The sequence below is a fragment of the Balaenoptera musculus genome, chromosome 3 (genome assembly GCF_009873245.2).
Source record: "Balaenoptera musculus isolate JJ_BM4_2016_0621 chromosome 3, mBalMus1.pri.v3, whole genome shotgun sequence".
Classification (NCBI taxonomy): domain Eukaryota; kingdom Metazoa; phylum Chordata; class Mammalia; order Artiodactyla; family Balaenopteridae; genus Balaenoptera; species Balaenoptera musculus.
Genome location: NC_045787.1, coordinates 45,689,243 through 45,712,540, shown reverse-complemented (window position 1 = coordinate 45,712,540; position 23,298 = coordinate 45,689,243). Strand labels below are relative to the sequence as shown.

At 37.1% G+C, this 23,298-nt stretch overlaps 1 protein-coding gene across 2 annotated transcripts in view; it reads left to right on the top strand.

Moving 5' to 3' along the window:
* Positions 1-23,298, top strand: part of PDE4D (phosphodiesterase 4D) — a 1,110,708-nt gene that overhangs the window by 169,431 nt on the left and 917,979 nt on the right. For both annotated transcript variants that reach the window (XM_036845542.1, XM_036845544.1), the window contains exon 2: positions 4,365-4,594. In XM_036845542.1, coding sequence (XP_036701437.1) covers positions 4,365-4,594 — 230 coding nt within the window. The remainder of the gene's footprint in view (positions 1-4,364; positions 4,595-23,298) is intronic.

Sequence of the window (23,298 nt, the reverse complement as noted above, 5' to 3'; positions counted from 1 at the left end):
CCAACACAGTCATAAAAATTAAAAAAAAAAAAAAAAAAAAAAAAAAAAAACCATTAGTTCCCAAATTTAAGCATACATAGAACCATAGTGGAGACTTACTCAGACTCCCAGGCCCTAATAATAGAGATTCTGATTAGGCAGATCTGGAATAGGGCCTGGGAGTCTGAATTTTAGCAAGTACCTTCTGCGATTCTCATGCAGGAAGTTTGAGCATCACTTTTTGAGAAATAACGGCTTAGAGATGCTATAAATACTGTCTTTTCCCTCGACCCTTGTAAAAATGTCATTTTCCTACAATAACATGAAATACATATTGTCCTTGTGATCATTTTTACATTTCTTTCCAAAATAAGGCCATTTAACCTATCATTTTCTACCAGGTAAAGTTCTGTTTCTTTTTGAAATATCATTGATACACATTGATCTGGAATTTTTTAAAAGCCACTTGTTATGCTGTTTTTGAATGGAATGTTAGGATATAGACATGTATAGCTTTATCGTTTTTATTATCAAGATAAAAATGCTACACTTTATTTTTAATAGAGGTTGTTCTCTCAGAAGTTACCTCTTGAGGTGGTTTTATCTAAAAGAGAATGTCACAAACCTTAAGTCTTTTATCACATGACCTGGGTTATAGAAAGCATTCCTTCAGTTACAATGCTATCTTTATAAAAAGATACTAACTTTGGCCAGCTATCTTTATAAAAAGATATTAACTTTGGCCAGCTACATTCAGTGTTTAGCTCTGCTAGACTCATCTTTTGTTCTTCTTTTCCACGTTTGTCCCAAAGAAGGATGTCTACACACTTAAGTCATTCATTAACTTCTCTTGAGAAATACGTGAGGCAAATTATGACCTGTTAGCAGTCCCAGAGTGTGGCTGTAGTTTGCAATTCTGTCCTTAAACGAACACACAGAACTTTGTAAGCACATAGAGGCTCACTTTCTCAAACTAAAAGCTAAGAATGGTACATGTGCACACGTTTTCCCTTTATTTTATATATTTGCCATCTCACTAAGCACTGATTTTACCACTGGCTATTATAAAATCGGAGTATTTCAGAACTGAAAGTAGCCTTAAGGTTCATTTTGTACAAGCTCTTGATTGTCTGTCTAAGGAAACTAAAGCCCAGAAAGGTTAAATGACTCAACACCACATAAGTAATTAGTGGCAGAGTCAGGCCGAGATCTCTGTCTCCTGACTTAATCAACAAATATTCTCACTAATTTCCACTGTTTATGTAGGGCTTAATTCTGTTCATTTTTTTTTTAAATGTGAGGCATATTAAATTATGGTCAATTACTGTGTGTTCAATTCTTTTCTGGAAGTATGCACCTTGCCAGGGACCATACTTGTTAGAGGTAGTACAGAGTAGTTGTTATTAGTTTCAGGTTTAACTAAAATAGATTTGGGTTTGGATTTTGACTTGTAGGGTGATCAATCATCCTAGTTTGCTTGGGATTGGTGGGTTTCCCCAAACATGGGACTTGCTGTCCTAAAAGCAGAAAAGCCCAGGAAAACAGGAATGTTGGTTACCCTACTAACCACATGGCTGTGTGACCAGGGCATGTGATGATAAAGGTCTCTGTTTCTTTATGTGTGAAATGGGAAAAGTAATAGAACCTAACCCAGAGGACTTCAGTGAAAATTAAATGAGGTGGTATATGAAAAACACAGCACTCACTAAGTAAACCCAGCACTTGATAAGGACTCAATAAATATTAGTCATTATTATTAAAACTATTTTCTAGTTTTATTGAGATATAATTGACATACAGCAGTGTATAAGTTTACTGTATACAGCATAATGATTTGACTTAATAATATTATAAAATGATGACCACAGGTTTAGTTAACATTCATCATCTTGTGTAGATACAAAAAAAAAGAAAAGAAAAAGAAAAAATACTTTTTTCCTTGTGATGAGAACTCTTAGGGTTTACTCTCTTAATAACTCTCATATATGCCATCCAGCCATGTCAACTGTAGTCATCACGCTATACATTACATCCCTAGTACTTATTTATTTTATAACTGGAAGTTTGTACCTTTTGACCACTTTCATTCAATTTCCCCTCCCCCACCCCCATTTCTGGTAACCACAAAGCTGACCTGATGAGTTTGGGGTTTTTTTTTAAGATTCCATGTATCACTGTGCTCATACAGGGTTTATTTTTCTCTGTCTGACTTACTTCACTTAGCATAATTCCCTCAAGATCCATGCATGTTGTCTCAAGTGGCAGGATGTCCTGCTTTTTAAAGCCATTATTATTATGAATGTTGTTTTACAAAGCAAGTAGATTCCTCAAAGCACAGATTCCCAGAATCTAGATCTTCATATCTAGGACTTGAAATAAATGAACTTTGTGTTTAGCTTTGACGTCTTCTTTACCTTCCGGGTGCCTTCTTTTTTGTTTCTATTTATCCATGAAATCAGACAATAAAACCCAAAGCTGAATAGAAGCCACAATTGCATGTCCTTTCACTTTTTTCAAGCTATAAATCAGAAAAAAGACAAATTTTCTGTTTTCGGAAAAAAATATGGATGAATGAAGTATCAAAGGCAGTATAGTGCTATGAAAAGATAAAGGGAATTAGCCTGGATTATAATAATAATAGCTGCCATTTTGTTGAGTGCAAACTGTGGGCCATCTATTAGTGCTTCATACACTTTGTATCTCTGATCCAGACAATGACCCTGAGAAGTAAATATTATTATTACCCTCAGTGTTCAAATGGAGAACCAATCTCAGTGAGCCTAAGTTATTTGCCCAAAGATGGTAGTATAGTAAGAAGTACAACAAAGGTTCTAAACTAGGTCTAGACTCTGCAAAGTCAATGCACTTTTAACTTATAACCAACAGGCTAATTTTGGAGAAAGTACTTTGCCTCTCTGGGTTAGTTTCTTCACTGGTACAACTCAGAAGGAAAGGAAATTGCCATGATTGCTTATCACATTGCAGGTAATGAGCTATGCACGTTACATTCATGATCTCATTTAATTCTTGTGGGTAGATATTATTTCCATTTTTGTGGGGGGGGGGGGGGAATGGGTGGGTCATCCTCCATCCTGACAGGGAGTCACCCTTACCAATGGAAAGTTTTTTTAGGAAAGGGCAACTCCTAATTAGTTTCCAGAGCCCTTCCTTTCCACGTCTCAGGAAATAACCACTTCAAACAATATGCCAAAGAGACACAGCCGAGGGTGGCCAATTCTGCTCCCCTACACACTGGTCCATGGGAGAGACCTTGCCTGGCCACCCACCCAAAGAACAGAGTCACTCACCAAAGCCCTCCCTGAAACACCACCTTTGGCTCCTAAAGACCAAACAGGGTGTGGAGGATAGTGGTTTGGGACTTCAGAGGGGATAAAGGCCACTCACACGGAGATAGAAAAGCAAAGGTTTGGCCAACAAATGTGTGCTGCAGAGACAATGGATCTATTTCCATTTTTATGGTAAAGAAACAGAAGACTTAGAGAGATCAAGCAACACTCTACAAACACAACTGGCAAAGTGGCAATGCAAGGATTCTAAAACTCAGTGTGTTATCTGATAACATTTGGTGGCTCTATCATTCTGTGTATATGGATATAATAAACGTTGCCAGACTAGACTTTCCAACCACTTGGAAATAATTATTACTTATGTAGCAGTATATTTTTTTAACTAGAATAAAAATATTAAATTTTCTATTCGCAAAATTCAGCTGTGATTTAAATATATTTCTACTTGGTACTCAGATGTTCATGTCTTTTTTTTCATTCCCCTCACAAAGTCTTATCATAAAACTTTGTAAAGAATATCTGAGTAACATGTGACATATGAAAATATGTTACAAATATGGTCCTAATTATGAAGAAAAAAAATAGGACTCATTTTCTTCCTCTTTCTTCATGTATTTATGGGTATGTAATATGTCAAGATTTTATATATATATATATATATATATATATATATACACACACATACATATATATATATACACACACACATATATATATGAAATTTCCATAATTCATATTTGGTAGAAAAATGTTTTGATTTACCCTTGATTTCATAGAATTCATGCACAAAACTCATAAATTCTAAGATTATTGGAAATGTCAGTTAATTGTTAACAACCAAGCCATATCTAAATATACTGGTGAACAACTGTACTATTTTTAAAATAACTCTAGATTTCAGTTATTAGTTGTAGTCTTTTCACCAAATATTGTTCTGTTAATATCATTGCTTTCTAGTTAACATTTTTCACGTATAATTTTCCTTCAATTTCTTTCTCCAAAAGTGTAAAGCCATCATGTAATGATAAATCATGGGACTTTTGTTGATTACTGTACTTTCTTGAACTTTTGTCTTAGGCCTCTGAGGAAACACTGCATTCCACTAATGAAGAGGAAGACCCTTTGCGAGGAATGGAACCCTATCTTGTACGGAGACTTTCTTGCCGCAGTGTCCAGCTTCCCCCTCTCGCCTTCAGACAGTTGGAACAAGCTGACTTGAAAAGTGAATTGGAGAACACTCAAAGACCAACCAGCCTCCCCCTGAAGATTCTACCCCTGATTGCTATCACTTCCGCAGACTCCAGTGGGTGAGTGACCTTGGTGACATTTCCCCATTTTATATTTTAGATGGTGATGGTTATCTGTGATCTTTTGAGTTTTGTGGCTCATTGCTTGATTTGAGCAGAAGGAAAATGGGGTTTCTAGAGCCAAAAGAAAGAAGGGTGATTTTTTTCTTAGGTAATGTTGCAGTCTCTGCAGGAGAAGACATTTTAGTCAAATTATTTTACAAGGAGGACTTGAAAAGGTATTGATGAATGATAATGAGTATCTGAAGAAGGGGACTTGGACTTGGAAATTGATATTGGTCATAGGTAATTTAATAGAAAATTTCTTAACAAATGAGAACTAATGGACAAATTACCATGTAGGCATACATATCTGGAAATGGTAGGCAATGTTCATTGATGCAAAGCAAATTTGGAATCAAGAATAGATTGTACTATAATTAGAATCAAAGGAAATATGCAGTTATAGTCATGAGCCTGATAATTTGGCCTTTGACATTTTCAGGTGTTGCTTACCAGAATACTGTTTCAGTTCCCAGCACAAGGCAGTTTTATTCTGCGTTAGTATGTATAGAAGAATCAGATGCAATGAGGCCTCCAATTACAAATGTAATATTTCTAGTTCTTACTTTGCAGAGTATTTATGTTTTTATTCTTCTTCTGCTGTTTACAATGGAGTTTTTACTCTTTAGTAGCAATTCACCAGATAAAATATTGTCAGAGAAAGTGAGGATAGTGGGCACATCCGTTATTTGTTTCTTTGGCCAGCTCAGCTGCATTTTAAGAAGAGAGGAGGAAACCAGTGGAACATAGACAGACTCTTGAGCATTTACTAGGATTACAAGAACAGAGCAATTTGTTATGCTGAAAATGCGAATCTCCCTCATTCTCTGCCAAGTTCAAGGCATGTATGTCTAGAGAGGTACCTTTTGGATTTTCCTAAAAGTTGTTAGAAAAGTTGTGGTCAGAAAAAATTTCAGCAATAACTGTCATCTAAGATATTGAATTCAGCTGTTTGAATTGTTACAGACCGGTTCAAAGCACCTATCTTATTAAAAGTTATGAGGAAACCACTACTAGGTAAATAAGAAGACAACGAATTCTTACTTTGAAGTGATGGAAAGAGGAATTACATATGTGATGTGTTTGGGTTGGTTGTTTTTTTTTTTTCCTTCGGATGAACCATGTATATACAGAAGACTGTACACCTGTTGATCAGACACACTAAATCAGGTGGGAATTTTATATGGCAGCTTGATCTGAGCTTTGAAAAATACTGTCTCAGAAATCCAATTTCCCCTCGTCGGCATCAACACCACTTCATCTGTGTAGAGAACAGGATTCACTGCCAGGTGTGTCAGAGGTCACCAAGTCCACCCCTATGTTCATTAATTTGCTAGGAGAGCCCAGAATTCAGTAAATAGTTGTATGCATGACTGGGATTTATTACAGAAAAAGAATGCAAAGCAAAATCAACAAAGAGGAAGGCACATGGGGTAAAATCTGGAGGAAACCAGATACAAGCATCCAAGAGTTCCTTCTCCCAGTAGAGTCAGACAGGATGCACTTAATTCCTCCAGTAATGAGTTGTGACAACACATGTGAAATGTGTTCACCAGGGAAGCTTATTAAAGACTCCGTGTGTGTATGAGGTATTTAAGAGTCAAACTCACAGAAACAGAGTAGAGTGGAGGTTGCCAGGGGCTGGGGGTAGGGGAAATGGGGAATTGCTATTCAACGGGCATATAGTTTCAATTACAAAATGAATAAGCTCCTGAGATCTGCTGTACAGCATTGTGGCTATAGTTGAAAACACTGTATTATGCACTTAAAATTTGGTCAGGAGAGTAGATCTCATGTTAAATGTTCTTACCACAATAAAAAAAATTAAAAACAAAAAATAAAAGATAGATTCAGTGCCCAGAATTTTTACTGGGGGGTGGTCACTGAGGCACCCTCTTTGTAGCATGTGCCTAAATTCCAGATTCCCAGAAGGAAAGCAGTTGTTCAGCATAAACCACATTTTTTGCACAACCAGTTTAGGCAGTTGGCCACTCTTACCAGTTAGGGAATGGTGGGAACCCTCCTGAAATCCAAGTTCACAGATGCCAGCCAAGGGCTAACCTTTCCAACAGGCTTTTCTAATGATAACAGTTGCAGGCCTCGTATAAACGCTTTTCTGCACAGCAGGTTTATCTTACAATCATTATCTTGCTTTCTCTACCTTTGAGGAAGAATGGATTATAGTTATAATTAAAATTAAAATGAACTAATTTAAGTCTGTGTTGTATTCAATTAACTTTGGTAGCTCAAAAAATTTGGTGGCTAAACATGATTTCTCTTTCAAAGCTGGTGTTATATGATGTGCCCTTAAAAGAAACTGATGCAGTATATTTAATATGCCTCTGTGTAGTTAGGCAATGCATATAATTAAAAATCTCAGGTAAAAGCTAAGCTTATTTAATTAAATTTGAATGTGTTGCTAAAAGCAAATAGCCTCCAAGTGCCAAAGAACTTAGAGGTTCTTGTCTATATATTGTCTGTATGATAGTACTTCTGTTGGTTCAGAGTTTGTTTCCTTTTTAATCAAGGATCTAAGACTCAAGTATAAGCAAAACAGTGCTTACCATTTACAAATTTATTCAGTATTTTGGAGGAAAGAATTTGTCTTTTAGAGAGATGAAACAAGAGTGACTTGTCTGTACCAGAAGGCAGCCAGGAGAAACCATGGATAAGAGTGGCAGAAACAAAGACTAAGGATGTCCTAAAGGGATTCCTGTTATCTTTTGAAGCAAAAATAACCTAGTGGCAGGGCAGGAATAGAGACACAGACATAGAGAACAGACTTGAGGACACGGCGGGGAAAGAGAGGCTGGGAAGAAGTTAGAGAGTAGCATTGACATATATACACTACCAACTGTAAAATAGCTAGCGGGAAGCTGCTGCATAGAACAGGGAGATCAGCTCAGTGCTTTGTGATGACCTAGAGGGGTGGGATAGGGAGGGTAGGAGGGGGGCTTAAGAGGGAGGGGATATACATATACATATAGCTGATTCACCTTGTTGTACAGCAGAAACTAACACAACATTGTAAAGCAATTATACTCCAATAAGGATGTAAAAAAAAAACAAAGAAAGAAAGAATGAATCAAGTGAATAAATAATTGATCATTTGGTCCAAAAAATATATATATTTGTCAACTGAGTATCTGAGAAATGTAAAAATCAGGAGTATAATTTTCTGGACTATCTAAGCTTTGGAAGGTAAGCAAATGGTAAAGTTAGGGAAGACATTCTGTAGACATTCCAGTTAACCAAGAATACAAGTTTCCTTCACAGCTATCAGAAAGGGCTCATGGGTAACTTAGACTATTTTAGCTAGGTTTTCTACAGCCCCATTTCCCGTCATTAAAGGTTAGTAGGCCCCCAGTTTCCACTGTCAACTTACACTGAGACATTGGCAACTGTGAATCTCTGAGGGGAAAGGAGACTTTTCATGCCCTTTGGATTTGTTTATTTATTTTTGCTCTTTCTTCTGGGATATCAGCACATCAGACACTTGGCTCTGTCGAGTATTACACAGTGGGTCTAGAGACTTGTGCTACCCCTTTAGAAAGCCATGATGTGGTTTCTTAAGGGAATGTTGGTGGGCAAAAATGAATGTTATGTATGGCAGCTATTAACTTCCTTACAAAGTGCCTGGGTCAAGAGCCTGAGTTCAGGAGGACTTTTTAAAATTAATACTTTCACAATTCTACTTGGATTTGTTTTAACCAGGCAATATGAATGTGTTCAAATGTCCACTATTTAACAGTTCTCTTTAAGTATGCCTAAGGTGTTAGCTTGTGTGTGTTGTGATTTAGCAACATTTTGAAATTTTCAGTGATCACAAAACAGAATTGTAAGGCCCGGGATGCCCAGAACCTTGAATTCACCCACCAGTTAGTTTTCCATATAGAATAGGATAGGATGATGCAGGCTTCGTGGCTGTTTATTGACTCTTACTGAAGTAAGAGAGACATCTATTAATGTCTTGAAATGTTATGAACTTGGCAAGAACTTGGAATGTCATAGGTTTCTATATTTCTATCCTAAACAGTTTTCTATCCATTTACTTTCTTAAAAACTTTTTATATATGTATAACTTACATGCAGTAAAATACATAAATCTTAAGTATGCATCTGGATAAATTTTATATATTTGTATACTCATGTAATCACCATGTAATTTCCTATCTTCTGTCACTAAAGATTAGTTTTCCCTCTCCTTGGACATCATATAAATGGGATCAGATAGTAAATACTCTTTGTGTATGGCTTCTATCACTCAGAATGTTTTTTGATATTTATCGTGTTGGTGTATGTATCAATAGTTTGTTCTTTTTTATTGTGGTGTAGTATTCCATTGTATGAATATAACATAATTTATCTATGCGCTTTCATTGGTGGACATTTGGGGTATTTCTAGTTTAGAACTATTATGAATAAAGTTGCTACGCACATTTTTATACAAGTCTTTTTGTGCGCATATGCAATTATTTCTCTTGGTTATATTCCTAGGGGTACAATTTCTGAGTTGTAGGTAAGCATATATTTATTTTTACTACTGCCCAACAATTTTACAAAGTGATGTACTATTTTATCCTCCCACTAGCAATGTGTGGAAGTTCCAGTTGTTCTGCATCCTTACCAACACTTAGTATTCTCAGTCCTTTCATTTTAGCCATTCTAGTGAATGTGTAGCAGTATCTTACTGTGGTTTTAATTTACATTACCCTGATGAGTAGAAATAGTGTTTACCTTCTAATATGCTTATTGGCTTCTTTTGTGCTATGCCTATTTAAATATTTATCCAGTTTTTTTTACCTTATTGATTTCTGGGGGGTGTTTCTATATTCTAAACATGAGTCTTTCGTTAGATATATGTATTATAAATGAATATTTTCTCTCACATCATGGCTTGCATTTTATTTTCTGTTTACTTTTAATATGGTAGTAATATTAATAACCTCTGAAATGTGTGTGTGTGTAGGGAAAAGTGTCACAGTGAACAGTCAGGGAAACAAGGATAAGTGAGATGGCAGTGGAATTAGGCTGGAGAAAAGAGAAACGAGGATGGGCAGATAACAGGGAAAAACAGTGAAAAGGAAAAGAGTGAAGTTTGCAGGGTGGAGAAGAAAATGGAAAGGGGGAAATGGAGGCAGCTTGATAAGGGCAAAGGAGGTAACAAGGATGACACTTAACCTGCAGGGCAATTGTACTGAGAGAAAAGGACAGTTGATCCCTTGAATATTGAATGGTGGCAAATAGGACATCCAAGCATTAAGGGGGCAGACAGAAAAGTTGAGAATGAAAAGACAATATGTTCATGGTAGACAATGGCAGAGTAGTAAGTGGTTTAGAGTGGGGACTCCGGATAAGGTGGTCTGAATTTGAGTCTTGCATCACCACTTACGAGCTATCTGACCTTGGGAAAGTTCCTTACCACTCCAAGTTTCTAATTTCTAAAGGGCAAAAATAAAAATAATGAGAGTACCTACCTCATGGTTTTATTGTGAAGATAAAATACTTGTTACTCTTTTGGCATGTTATAGCTACTTACTGTATAACCACTACTGCTACTGCTACACTTATTTGCAAAAATATCAGAGCAAATCCTGTTTGTTTTTATCAGTTTCCTTGTTAGAATTGGCCTCAAAGATCCTCTATTAATAACTCTTGGGGTAGAGATGGGTGTTCTAGCAGATTTAGGAGGCAACCAGAAATTTGTTCCTGGTTCAGAAAGTTAAGATTGTTATGGACCTGTCACATTTGTGTTAAGAAGTCTAGGTCTTGCTTTTGGCATCAGTCCACAGACATGCCCTGCTTTCAAAGGTTATTCAATTATGTTTGGAAAGAGATCAGAGGTCCTCTTCATTCCTTACTTCCTCCTTCTTTCACTTCTATAACAACCCTTGCTGACTTCAACATAGTTCGCTGGTCAGAATCCTCTGGAGGAATTAGGAGCTCCCCTTGGCCCCAACTCTGGCACTGGCTTACTTTCCCTGGGTGATCCATGGACCCCCCAGATACTCTGAGGAGGGTTTAGCTTGCCACACATGGAATGCTTCTTGCACACAAGTAGGAGATTGTGGCAGCAGAGGGAGGGTAACGGGAGATAGTGCTAAATCTCTCTACCTGTGTTTTACTGCTGCATCAGCTGTAATAAAATGAAAGCCAAGGAGTAAGTTGTCCCCTTGTGACAGGATGACACACCTCTGGATGGATGTATATTCAGGGATACATGTGGGTGGAGAATATTACAAACACTTTCTCATCACTAGTGCCCCATTACCTGTCTGGAGAAGTACACTATGCGCATTTGTATTACTATGTCCTATTTAAAAAAAAGAAAATGAAAAGAAGTTAAAGGAAGAAATGGTCACTCTTGGGGAAAAAAATCAACTCCCCAACATAGGAGGAAGGATTACTTTAATCAAATAAGGCTTCATATTATAAGGATCTTCCAGAAATATTTCCTTGAGTTATGTGCCATTCACAGAGGAGCTGGTCCCAGATGCCAGTTAGACTTTGGATTCTTTGATCAGCTGCCCATCATCTAATGTTCCTGAGTACACACAGTGCCTTAGTGTGAACATAAAAAAGCTAATTTTCAACATTTTGTTACCGAATCAAAATCCACACAAAATAAAATGAAGAGAAACAGAAGCTTGGTTAAAGCAGACATCTGATTTTTCAAATTTCATCCTTTTAACTTAAGAAGGTATTGACAGTGGGCATTTCAGATTTGAAGTATTGTGGATATAAGGATTTATGAAGCTGAAGAGTTATATTTCATGGTGAACCCGTGAGACTTGCACCTTCATATTGGATATGTGCTCAAGTTTCAAGATATTTATCTGATAAGTTCTTGCTTAAAGCGATGTGGAAGATCTATAACCCAGTAGCAACGATTTCTAAAATTGAAAATGGGCACACATGACTGTGATTATAAAATATCCCTTCAGAAATACGGCGTTCTTGAGCTGGATTTGGTTTTAAAAATAATCATTGCAAAGTAATAAGGAGGCAATGTTTGCAATAATCGTAAAGACACATGCTATATAAAAAAACAATAAAACAACTGGATTCCTTTGTCTTTGATTTTTTTAAATGCAATTTATTTGTATAGTGTTTGTCAAAACTTCTCAGAATATCCACAAAACATCACAAGACTCATTTCTATAGCATTTACTCTTATTTAATTGAATCAAGTTTTACTTTGCTTTGAAATTTTTGAGTTTCAAGAGTAACATAGACTCTAAGAGTGATGGAACACTTTGCTATATAATATCTTAGTAAATGACATCTTGAATCTAATCTAAGCTAAGATAAACAACTAAATAATGCTGACAGTTTTCCCTCACACATCACAGAAACTCTGAGTGTTTTATGGTACCTGTCACGCCCTAAATTTCCAGAAAGTAAAAAGATTTCCAATGAATGAAAAAGATTTCCAATAAATGACAATTTGGTTAAAATAAAGAATACGTTAATTATCAAACTCTCATTTCTTTTTCAGACTACTGTAGTGCTTTTCATTCTCGTAGTACTCTCTGGCATCCTAATTAAGGTTACTCAAGTGGACTGATACCATACCACAGTATTTTGATCTCTATTTGTATGTCAGTAAAGTAACATGTACTGGGGAGGGTTTACTTTTGTAATCAAAGGTTTCTATCTCACCAGGCTCCCATGTTCATAAAACCACTAAACAGAGTGGTGACTTGTGCGTTTAGCACACCAGAGCACCTGGTCCCTGTTTTCAAACCTTCCTATGTCAACTTTACTTGTTTGATAGTATAGATTGGTTAGAGATCCCATATTTTCTAAAAATGAACCTGGTGAAGCATTTAATTTACCATGAAAAGTGATCGAAGAACATGGTACTGTGGCAGGCAGAGTGCAGAGCTGAATAAAAACACTTTAATTGTTTCCACCTGAGAATCATCATTTTTCAGCTCCTCAGATAGCTGCCTTTCCACAAACACTACCCTGTTTGACCATCCTTATATAATCACTGAAGTGTTTGGGGAGAGTTTCCAGTTCTTTCAAAGTCATGTTCTTCTGTCTTGCAATATCATGTTTGTGGGGAAGAAAAGTAGGTGAAAGCACTCTGATTGAATGGCCTTTGTTTAATTGTTATGTGCTCCATAAATGTATACATTAATTTACACTTAATATTGGCCAAAGGATATCAGTTCAAGAAGAATAAAACAAGAAAAATGCATTCAGTTGAAATTCAGGAAAAGATGAAGTTAGCAAACTCTTTCCGCCTACAAATGAGCACCACAAAATGGAAAAAAGATTTCTTTAAAATAAAATTGTATACAGAAAAAGAACTATGAGAAAACTATATGACCTCTTGTGTTAAACACGCTTTTTTGTTATTGTTGGTTTTGCTGAAACTCCTGGCTAGTTGGTTAGAATTCTTTCTAACAGCTTAGGATTTAGGTGTTATTTACTATACCAATTTATCTCATTCATTTAGAATCTTTTATCCACTTAAAAGGAATTAAGTGGAGCTAAGCTTTGTTAGACCTATTCCAAATCTGTGGAATTCAATCAAAATAGTATGCCATTTAGTTGTTTGATGTCGTTTATTTAACATATCTGGATTGACTTTATTTGCTAGATTAGCATCATTTACCCTAAAGTTGGTGGCTCTGAGCCTGGGAAAGGTGAGACCTTTGCCCGCGTTTCCAAATGGGATTTACCTCAGGGTGTTCTGATTTTTATTCCAACGTGATTCCTAAAAAAAATGTGACTAATGCTTAATGCCAATAATAAATACACACACACACACACACACACACACACCTCGTTGTATGGAAGCTATACATAGAAACTCAAAACTTTAGTATACATAAATAATAAACTTAAAATATATAATTTAAAATATACAAATAAGATTTAGAATACACATTTTAGAATACAAAAATATACAATTGACTCTCTGGACCTTTTCCATTTTTTAGTCATATATTTTAGGAGTGTTCTCCTTCTTTCCTCCTCCACTAACTGTTCTGTGCCCCTGTTAACATGTGACTCTGGCCTTCTTATTTCTCCAATATTATTTAATTGAGGTTAACTTTATTTCTTAAAGTTGTATGTTTCCACACATATTAGAAAATCAAGTGAAATTTTATAAATAAAAAAGAATAACTGCATGTTACATTGGTGAAAATGTTCATCTACTCCATCTTGTATCAGTTATGAATTTATCTATTCATGTACACATGCATTCAACCATTAACAAGTGTCTATTTTTTCTACACACCAAGCTATGAACTGGAGATGGGAGGCTCAGCAAGACCAACACAGTCTCTTCTTTCATAGAGTTTAGAATTCAGCTGGGCACACAAACAAGAAAACAGACAACTGCAATCCCATTTGTTAGGTATAATGCACATATATGACTGAAGACATGCAGAGTAATGCAGGATAACAGGGGAGCAAATTAGCATAGGCTTATGAGGAACTGACACCTAAGCTGAGACCTAAAGGAGATGGTATCAGGCAGAGAGAACAACAAAGTCCAATGACCAAAGAAAGCGGGATGTATGCATTCAGGTAACTAAAACTGTTTAGCGTGGCTAGAACAATAGGCCATGTTGTAGGTATGGTTGATAATCATTATCATTAATTTTTCAGGTAACCGATGTGTGAGGGTTTGGAATATTCTCCAGGAGTGCTGAGCACCCAAGGTATAGGCACTGAGAAAGCAAATAGTTCAGTTGATTCAAAATTGGAAAGTGGGGTTGCAAGGTAAGAAAAACTGGGAAAGGGATTTGAGAGTTTGGCAAGATAGTGAAAGAAGTGATGAATTGTGGCACCTAAGCTGTGTATGGAACTGAGTGAATGTAAGAAGGTACAGATATAGAGAGGGTTGAGATTTCTAGTGGGCTCCATGATGTCAAAGAGGTGAGATTAGAATAACTGAACAAGCTGAAAAGTTAGGAGGTTATATTTAAGGATAGGATGTTTGGGCCTTCTGATTTAAGTTAGGTCATTTAAGGTGGTTTTCAAGATGTTAGCGGGTTTCCAGCGAAGAGAGTGACTGCAGTGGGAAAGAAGTAGTTGAAGAATTGAGAGATTTGGGCATGAGGTAACCCTTCCACAACAACAGTGAAGTCACACAGGATAGCAGCAGGGATCAAGGTGTCAAAGTGCTAAAAAGGTGGACAGCTTTCAATAAATGAGACATAGAGAACAGGGAGACTGGCAGAAGTCAGTGATGAAGTAGAGTTGATTGGCATCGATGCCAAAAGAGAGGTTTTGCAAGAGGACAGAGGAGTAATGCCCAGTAAGTTAATGTGAGTAACTAGGAGAGCACCAACCCCATCTCAGGAAGAGGGTGAGGGCACTGAGAACAAGAGCAGCCTCTCCTCCAGTTCACTGCAGGGCCGTGATGTCCTCAGCAAAGTACCATGTTTGAAGGAAGGTAGGATGTGGGTGACTCTTCAGAGGGGAGGTGAGGATGAAGGACAGTCTGTTTACCACAGGAAAACAAGGGTTCCAGAAGACCTAACTACGAAATTTGGAAGAACAAGAGAGGGGCTTTGGACAGAAAAGAGAAATCACAGAGCAATAGAGGGATAAGGAACAGAGGAGGAATTATCTATCTCAGGTAGTTCTCTGAATTAGAGCTGAATTTCAAAACATTTTCAAGAATTGGTCCAGCTGTCCTCTGACAGATTCAGGGAGGCAGAAGTGTAGCCTAATAAGTAAGTCTTTTACAAAGCTCACAGGGGTTCTTCTAGCCCAGATAAGTAGGTCCACAATGGTAGCCTTTGGTTCCTAGTACTTTCATCATCTGTTGGAAACAGCAGCAACTTCTGGTGTTTGGGAAGTTTTGCATCTTTCAAGCTACTCAGCTGTGTCCTAGATTTATTACAGTCTGTGGAATATGGGGAAGGATCTGATTTCTTAATGTGTATTATCTTTTTAGTCAGAGTATTATTTTATTTTCAACTGGTTTTTTTTTTAATATTTAACTCTAACTATTTTGCCAGCTATAATAACAACTTAGGTGTTAATTAGCATTTAGGTTTTTCTTTTGAGAATTTCCTTTCTGAGAAATGATCGTTGTCTGAAACAACTCTACTTTCTTAAATATTCTTAAATACTATTTCTGGGATTCAAATACTATTCCAGTTCATCATGCTGCCAGTTGTAGCAGCAAAATCTAGAATAAAAGTGAATTTTATGTGGACAAATTCTATTTGTAGAAAACTTTCTTCTGTAAATGAGACTACTAATGTGACTCTACTGAAAGAACACAAAGGCACATGCATATGGTTTTTTCTTAACTTGGGTGTAATGTATTACTTGCAGACTTTATCTTATAGAAAACTGTGCTCATGTTAATTTTAATTCAAGACTATATGATAAGAGTTGCACGGTTAAATCCTGAGACTAAAAACCTTGATATAATGCCTCTGCAAACACAATTTTTTTATTCTGGTCTCTTCTATGGGTCATTTTCGTTTGTTTTAATCCTCACCACCTGAAATAGTATCTGTGACTAGCAACCGTGGAGTATGTCATAAATGCCTTAGCAAAGGGTATTAATTCTACTCCAAAGATACCCACACAGAGAGGGCTTCATTTGTCTTAAAAGAAATGTAAAGGTTGATTGATTTTCAGATTGTTGTTGGTTCTTTACGCAAATAAAGACTGCATAGAATCTTTACCTTCTTATTTTGGTTCTTAATTTCTGGCATGTTCTGTTCAGTGTCCATTGGCAAAACTGAGGTGAGGGCTAATGATTTTAGGTTTAAGTGTTTCTATAAAACTGCCCTATAAGCAAAAGATATCCTTTGCAGTGGCAAAACAGTGAATGCGTAATAATGAAAATTCACATTCATGGACCATTATCTAGTCATTAAGATGATCGTTATGATAACTATATGGTAACGTGGAAGACCTTGGGAACTTTTGGGAAGAAAAGCAAAATACATAAGTACATCTCCATGTTTAAATTACAGACTGCAAAATATATGCCTGTATGTGTCTAAGAACTGGAAAGCAATATGAAAATAATTAGATATTTTTGAATAACAGGATTGTGGGTTTTTTCCCCTCTTAATTTCTAGTAATGAAAATATGTGTTTGTCCAATCAGTAAATTACATTAAAATTGTATTCATGATTTACCAGCAATTGCATTCATCCAAGCATCTATAGAGCTTTAGTATATGATAGACACTGTTTCAAGTGCTGGGAGTACATTTTTGAATAGATAAAAATAAAATTCATGGTATTTTGTTTTTCACATGTAAGTCAACAGGAATCTTTGGCAAATATGAGGGGAGGAATACTTGGACTTTTCGAGTTCTCCTGATCATTTTGTGTAACCAGGCTCTGCTGGCAGCTGACTCCCCAAAAAGATCACCAGCAGAACATATTGACCAAGCCAAACTAAGTAGTAGTCTCACTGAAATAAAGGAGAACACTTCCCTTAAACTTAGAAATATTTTAGAAGGGAGAAGTACAGAAAGGATATTTATAGAGTTTTATAGCCTGGTCTTGTTAGGTGGAAAATGGTTGGAATTGAGAAGAATTTAAGGTCCTAGTAGCTTTGGATTAATGAGGTCTTAAAGTGAGGTGAGGGTCATAAAGAGTTTTGATGAGCAAACTGTTAGTTTTGAGAAGTAAACTTGTAGTTGGTTTACAGTCTTACAGTTTAAGAGCAAGCATTCCATGGAGCTAGTACCTAAGTTATTTTTGCTTGGTCTCAGGATTTGTTTGACACTAAAGCAGGCACTTAAGCTTTGACCCATAATTGTTTAGCACTGGGACAGGAAAGTATTTTGGTTTTAGTTCTTACCACCTTGTTTATGAGTGAGCCTAGGTCCTATGGTCTGAATATTTATGTACCCCCAAATTCATATGTTGAAATCCTAACCCCCAAGTGGGGGGATGGTATTAGGAAGGGGGGCCTTTGGGAGGTGATTGGTCATGAGGGAGGAGGACTCATGAACAGGATTAGTTCCCTTATAAAGAGACCCCAGAGACCCTTCACTCCTAGCCACGGTGAGAAGGCCATCTATGAACCAGGAAGTGGGCATTAACCAGACACTAAATCTGCCAGCCCTTGACCTTGGACTTCGCAGAGTCGAGAACTGTGAGAAATGAATTTCTATTGTGTATAAGCCACCCAGTTTAAGGTATTCTGTTACAGCAGCCTTAATGGACTAAGATACTAGGTTTGATACTCATTCAGCCAGACATTGCAAAAAGACAGGTGCTCTGTACCCTCTTTTTAAATTTATACTATTGTCACCTCATTGTTTGAGAATATAACCCTGGGGATAGTCAAGGGATGAGAGCTCAAGGAAAGTAGGATCCTAGAGTGGAAAACTGGTTTGGTTGGTTGGCATCTTCTGTTTTGAAGGGGTCTCAGTGTGGTAGGAAAGAGAGCCCAGCCTTCCACCTGGGAAGCTAGAAGGGACAGATATCCCCTCTGCGCACCTCCCTGAAGCAGTTAGAGCTCAGTGTGGTAAATCTGATGCTCCCAGCCAGGACTTTGAATCTTGAGAGAATGGCTCAGACCCGCCATCACATGTGTCACCACTGAATATTAGTGGCATGGAGGTTGTGGCTACTGACACTGTGAGCAGGGCTGATGTGTGCCCAGCTGGTGAACAGCAGTATCCTAGGCAGACTGATCATGTTGTTTCCTCCTGGCTACTCCTTGTTTCCAATGGATCCAGCTCGTCTTGTTCTTATATTCTTTGGATGAATTCCTTTTCCTGCTTAAGTGCATCAGTGTTGATTTCTATTATTTGCAACCCAGACCCCTGAGAGGTACACAGCCCTTAATAAATGTATTACGAAGCTTCACTGCTCTTGAAACCAAAGTACAGGAGGTGCTCTGACTTTTCCGTTACTTTAATTGTAAAATCAGTAGTAAGAGTTAGTAGGGAGGAACCAAAGGGGAAAATTGAGTTTTCATTTCAGTGCATTCCTTTTACATAAAAGGGTAACAAAAAAGGAGGTAGTAGAGAGAAGAGTGTCTTGAGAAGAGACTCTTTGTCCCCGGCAAAGTTTGTGAAGCTCTCAATAATAAGACAAGGACAGGGCTTCACTGGAATTACTCCCTTTTGACTGTTCAAGCTGGTAGGCTTAAAATGGACTCCTAATGAGAGTGGTTTGCACTGCAATTAATTAAGTGCATGAAATTACAAACTGCATGTCTTTTCTCTCTGGAGAATATTCCTCTGCTATAAGTACTAATTTATTTTAATTCCTGTCTCTCTCTCTCTGTGTCTCTGTATCTCTTTTTAAAAAGAAGTTCTCCCTGAAGGAAAATGAAATCTGATTGTTATTAGTCCACTGAGAAAGGCTTCCCTTTGAACATGGGAGCATACTTCTCTCTAATTCTTCCTTACATGTAGCGCTAAATTTATCAGAGTTGTTCCCGATATATTTTTTGAAAATAATGGTGAGGAAATAAGATGAGAAACTGTTGATTAAACTTTTTTTTATAGGTGTCCTTGTCTTTTAGAAGTCATTTATCTTTTTTGTAGTGTGTGTGTGCACACATGCACACGCTTGTGTGTGATCTCCTTCAGAAGTATTTCAGAGACAGATCATTTCCAAAACCTTATCTTCAGTCTGCAGGGTCAACTCCTGGCAGAGAGGACACAGGCATGTTACCTCAATAGTAGAAGGTACTCCTTTCCTTCTTGGTCCCTCTCTACCTTTATGTACTATCTTAATTATATTCACAGCTTTTAAACCTCAATTATAATTCTGTGCTTCAGGATTTGTATTGTTCTCCCACTTTCTCTCCTAGATTAATATTTATTTTCAGGATATCTGCTTTAGTCAAATGAGGCCATTCTTCATGAGATGGGAGTCATTTTAATTAACTTAATGGCTTGTTTCAATGTTAACGGTGGAATTGTGAGGAGAAATGTATGGGTATTTGAATTTTCCAAATTCTTCAGAGTATTAATTGCATATCCAGCACTATTTCTTACAGCTGAGAAAAATCTGTTTGCTTAACAAAAAATGCAGTTGGAATAGTTTTGAAAAAGTTTTGGCATTAGCATTCTCCCTTTGATATCATCTGAACTTTCTCTGATATCTGCCTGAAGTCACTCCCCTGTTTCTAAAGAAGGCCCTGCTGAGATCTACAATTATCTGGAATATTCAGACATGACCTGCAGATTATTATGCTAAAGTAACCCTTACCTGGAATGAAAGAGACCAGAGGTGATAAGGGTTCCTGGGCATTTGAGATCCTGAGAAAACTCAGGGGCGACTCTCCATAAAGATCTCACCCTCCACCCCAACCTGGAGCCTAATCTACCAATTAGGAAATTATATCTTCATTGCAAGATGGTCTCAGCCTTGTTGGCCTGAAAGAGTTAATGCACCTTTAACAAATACAAAAGAGCTCTCCTAGTAATATCTTAAACATGGGGAAAAATCTTCCTTAACAATGGTCACCTAAAGTCAGTTAGATTTCATTGTTAAAAATTAGCACCATTAGCTAAAACCCTTGCCCATTCAAAATAATGCGTTGTCACATAGCACCAAGATCTATTATTAAACTGCCACACATTATTGCTTTACCGATTTGAGAACTATTATTTTAAGAAAAATGACTTTGTATAATACCCTATTAGAGTCTATTTATTGATGAGAAAAACAAAATCGGATGACATTTGCAAAAAATAAAATTAGTATCTGTTAAAACATCTGTACCGTTTCTCTTATTTAAAGGACATTTTTATCCTGGAAAATGACTACTTCAATTAGCCTCACATCACAACAATAAAATAAAGTTGTCTTTGGATGACTTCTAATTTGCATTTAAATTATCCCCATGGCAGCATTTTGTAAGCACAAGCAAACAAAAGATCACTTGTATGACATAGACCTATACACCTGAAAGAGAAATATATCATCTACAAAATTAAAAATATGGGTCTTAGTAAACACCTCTGAAAAGGAATTATAAGGATCTGCATTTTTTTCCTTATAGAGTTTATTTTTCTAATAATGCTCCAGAAAAAGAAAATTCTAATATACTTTCCTTGGAGGGGTCATGGGACAGTGATGCCATTTGAGACATATGGGGGTAAAAATCATGTGATGTCCTCAAGTAGAGAGACTTTCTTTTATTGTTCTTTATCTCTACTATTGGCTCTAATGGTCTTTCTAAAATAATTTTATGTCATAAACTAGTAGTGACCTGGAGATTCAGTGGAGAGGTGAGGGTAAGGAGTGAGATTCTCCCTTGAGAAGGATCAAAGAGTCTGGAGGCTGAGAAGTCCAAGATCAAGGCACCAGTGTAGTTGTCTTCTGGTAAAGGCCCTCTTCCTGGTTCATAGCCAGTGCCTTCTCACTGTGTCCTCACATGGTAGAAGGGGCTAGGGAGCTCTGTGGGTCTCTTTTATAAGAGCACTAATCCCATTCATGAGGGCTTCACCCTCATGACCTAAGCACCTCCTAAAGACCCCACCTCCTAATACCGTCCCTTTGGTGATTAGAATTTCAACATATGAATTTGGGGGAGACATAAACATTCAGACCATAGCAAGAATGATATAGTAGAGAGGGAAAAATTGATGATGCAGGAAGTTGCTGGGTCCATGTCTTTGAGTAGCTAAGAGGGTATGGATCTAGAATACAAGAGGATGGCTGGCCTTGGCATCAGAGCAAAGACACTTTATCCATAGTAATATAAGAGAAAGACTATATGATGGATGCAGGTAAGTGGGTAGATGTGGTGGTTGAAAATTACAGAAGTTCTTTCCTAAGTGCTTTATTTTTTCTTAGCATGTGCAAAGGCCCTGAGGCAAAACAGAGCATGGTATAATTAAAGAATTAAAATAAGAGAAGTATAATTGAACTATAAAGTAGTTCTGTTATAAAGTATATAATTGAACTATAAAGTAGTTCTGGGTACTATTAGATTAGATTAGAAATTGGAACAAGAGTATCCATGGCGAGACTAGTGAGAAAGCTATTGCAGTAATTCAGTGGGGAACAATGGCCCAGTCTAGAGTAGAGGTAACGAGTAAAAAAAATGATCAGCTTTTGAGAAATATTTGCAGGCAGAATAGATAGACTTATCTCTCCTCTATTTGGGTGTAGAAAAGATTGCCTACATAAAGAAAAGAACGAAGAGAGAATAGAGCATTGGAGTGGACATAAATGCTCTGGAAGGAGGATTGAGACCCTGGTTTAGGACATTGAGTGAGGAAGCTGGGCATTGTTGAAGAGGAGAGCCAGGAGTCACAACTGGCTAGTAGTCAAGACCTGGATCCACAAAATTATATGGTGTGGAAGGAGGGTACATTCTCCGTTAGGTTAGTCTGGCTGGGCCTAAATGCAAGTTACTTCTGAATTTTTTTAAAAATCATGAAATTATATTGACTAATTTTACTTTTAAGAAAAAATGTTAAATTTTTCATTTTCATAGTGAGACCAAAGTAAAGCTCAAAATCTTAAGGGGAAAAGAGTCAGAACTTAACAGGCAGATTGTTGGTTGACATGGTGTCAGGCTCTAGGCCCATCACATAGACTTTTCTTTGCTCTTTTGAAGTTTTTCTCACAGAAGCACTTGCACTTTAATTTCTGCATCCCTCCTAAGCAGGTGTAGAACACAGACTCTGTGATTAACCTTCTCTGTACATCTTGCAAATGCAAGTGGCCTGCAATATGCCTCCATCCTGAACCTTGCTAGATATTTCTGTGCATACAAAATTATAGCCCTGCAGACCCTGTTAAAGAGATTACTATTAGATGGAGTTATGAAATGATTATAGAAATAAAAGAAGAAAAATTGGTTTCAGGAACCAAGTCCTATTAGACCAGGAGAGTTGAAATCTTCAAGAGGTTTTTAAGCTAAAACCCCAACACTTGGAACAAGTCACCCCCTCTGAATAAGACTGTGTTTCTCACCTGAGCAATAGGAAGAAGATATTATTTTTTAATAAAAGCCCACATTAAATTAGAGGAAAAGTCCATCTAACTATGAAGTATAACAGTGGAAAGATTAGAATAAAAATCCAAATAGGAAAATTTAAGGAATCTGATTTCACAATAGAGGTTTCTAAATTTGGGAGAGACTTATCTTTCTGATTCTAAAGTTAAATTATGATAAAGAATCTGCATGTTGGAAATCAGCCTGTTTTTATGTACCATTATTTTCCTGCTTTTGGTATGGCTTGACACCAGTATTTTCTAGTGAAAATTCCCTTCTCTAGGCTGCTAGGAGAGCAGAGCGGGGCATGTAAGTGCTGTGGGTGTGGGTGAGTACATAAAGGTGTGAGTGGACAGGTGTGAGGGGAGAGTGGTTACTCAGTCTTATTTCAAGCCTTGAAAACAGTCTTGGTTAAAATCTTCAAGTCTGTGAAATGAAGCTTTGGGGGACTTAGAATATTACTGAGATAAAGGAAATTAAATCTTGTTCCCACCTGTCTGAGATTTTTGGCCAAGATGGAGAATGAGAGCGTAATCTTTGGGTCTGGAGTGGAACATAGAAAGAGCTTCAATTGCCCATATGTTAATAAAAAAAGAAGGTAGAGATGAAATATTGTATGACCTTTTGAGCCAAGCATCTCTCTGCTATTCTTCAGTGCTTTTTCCCTCTTAAGAGAAGTGACTCTAATTCTGTCTCTTTCTTTAAGGCCTTGGCTTCTCTGGGTTCCAGAGGCCCTTATG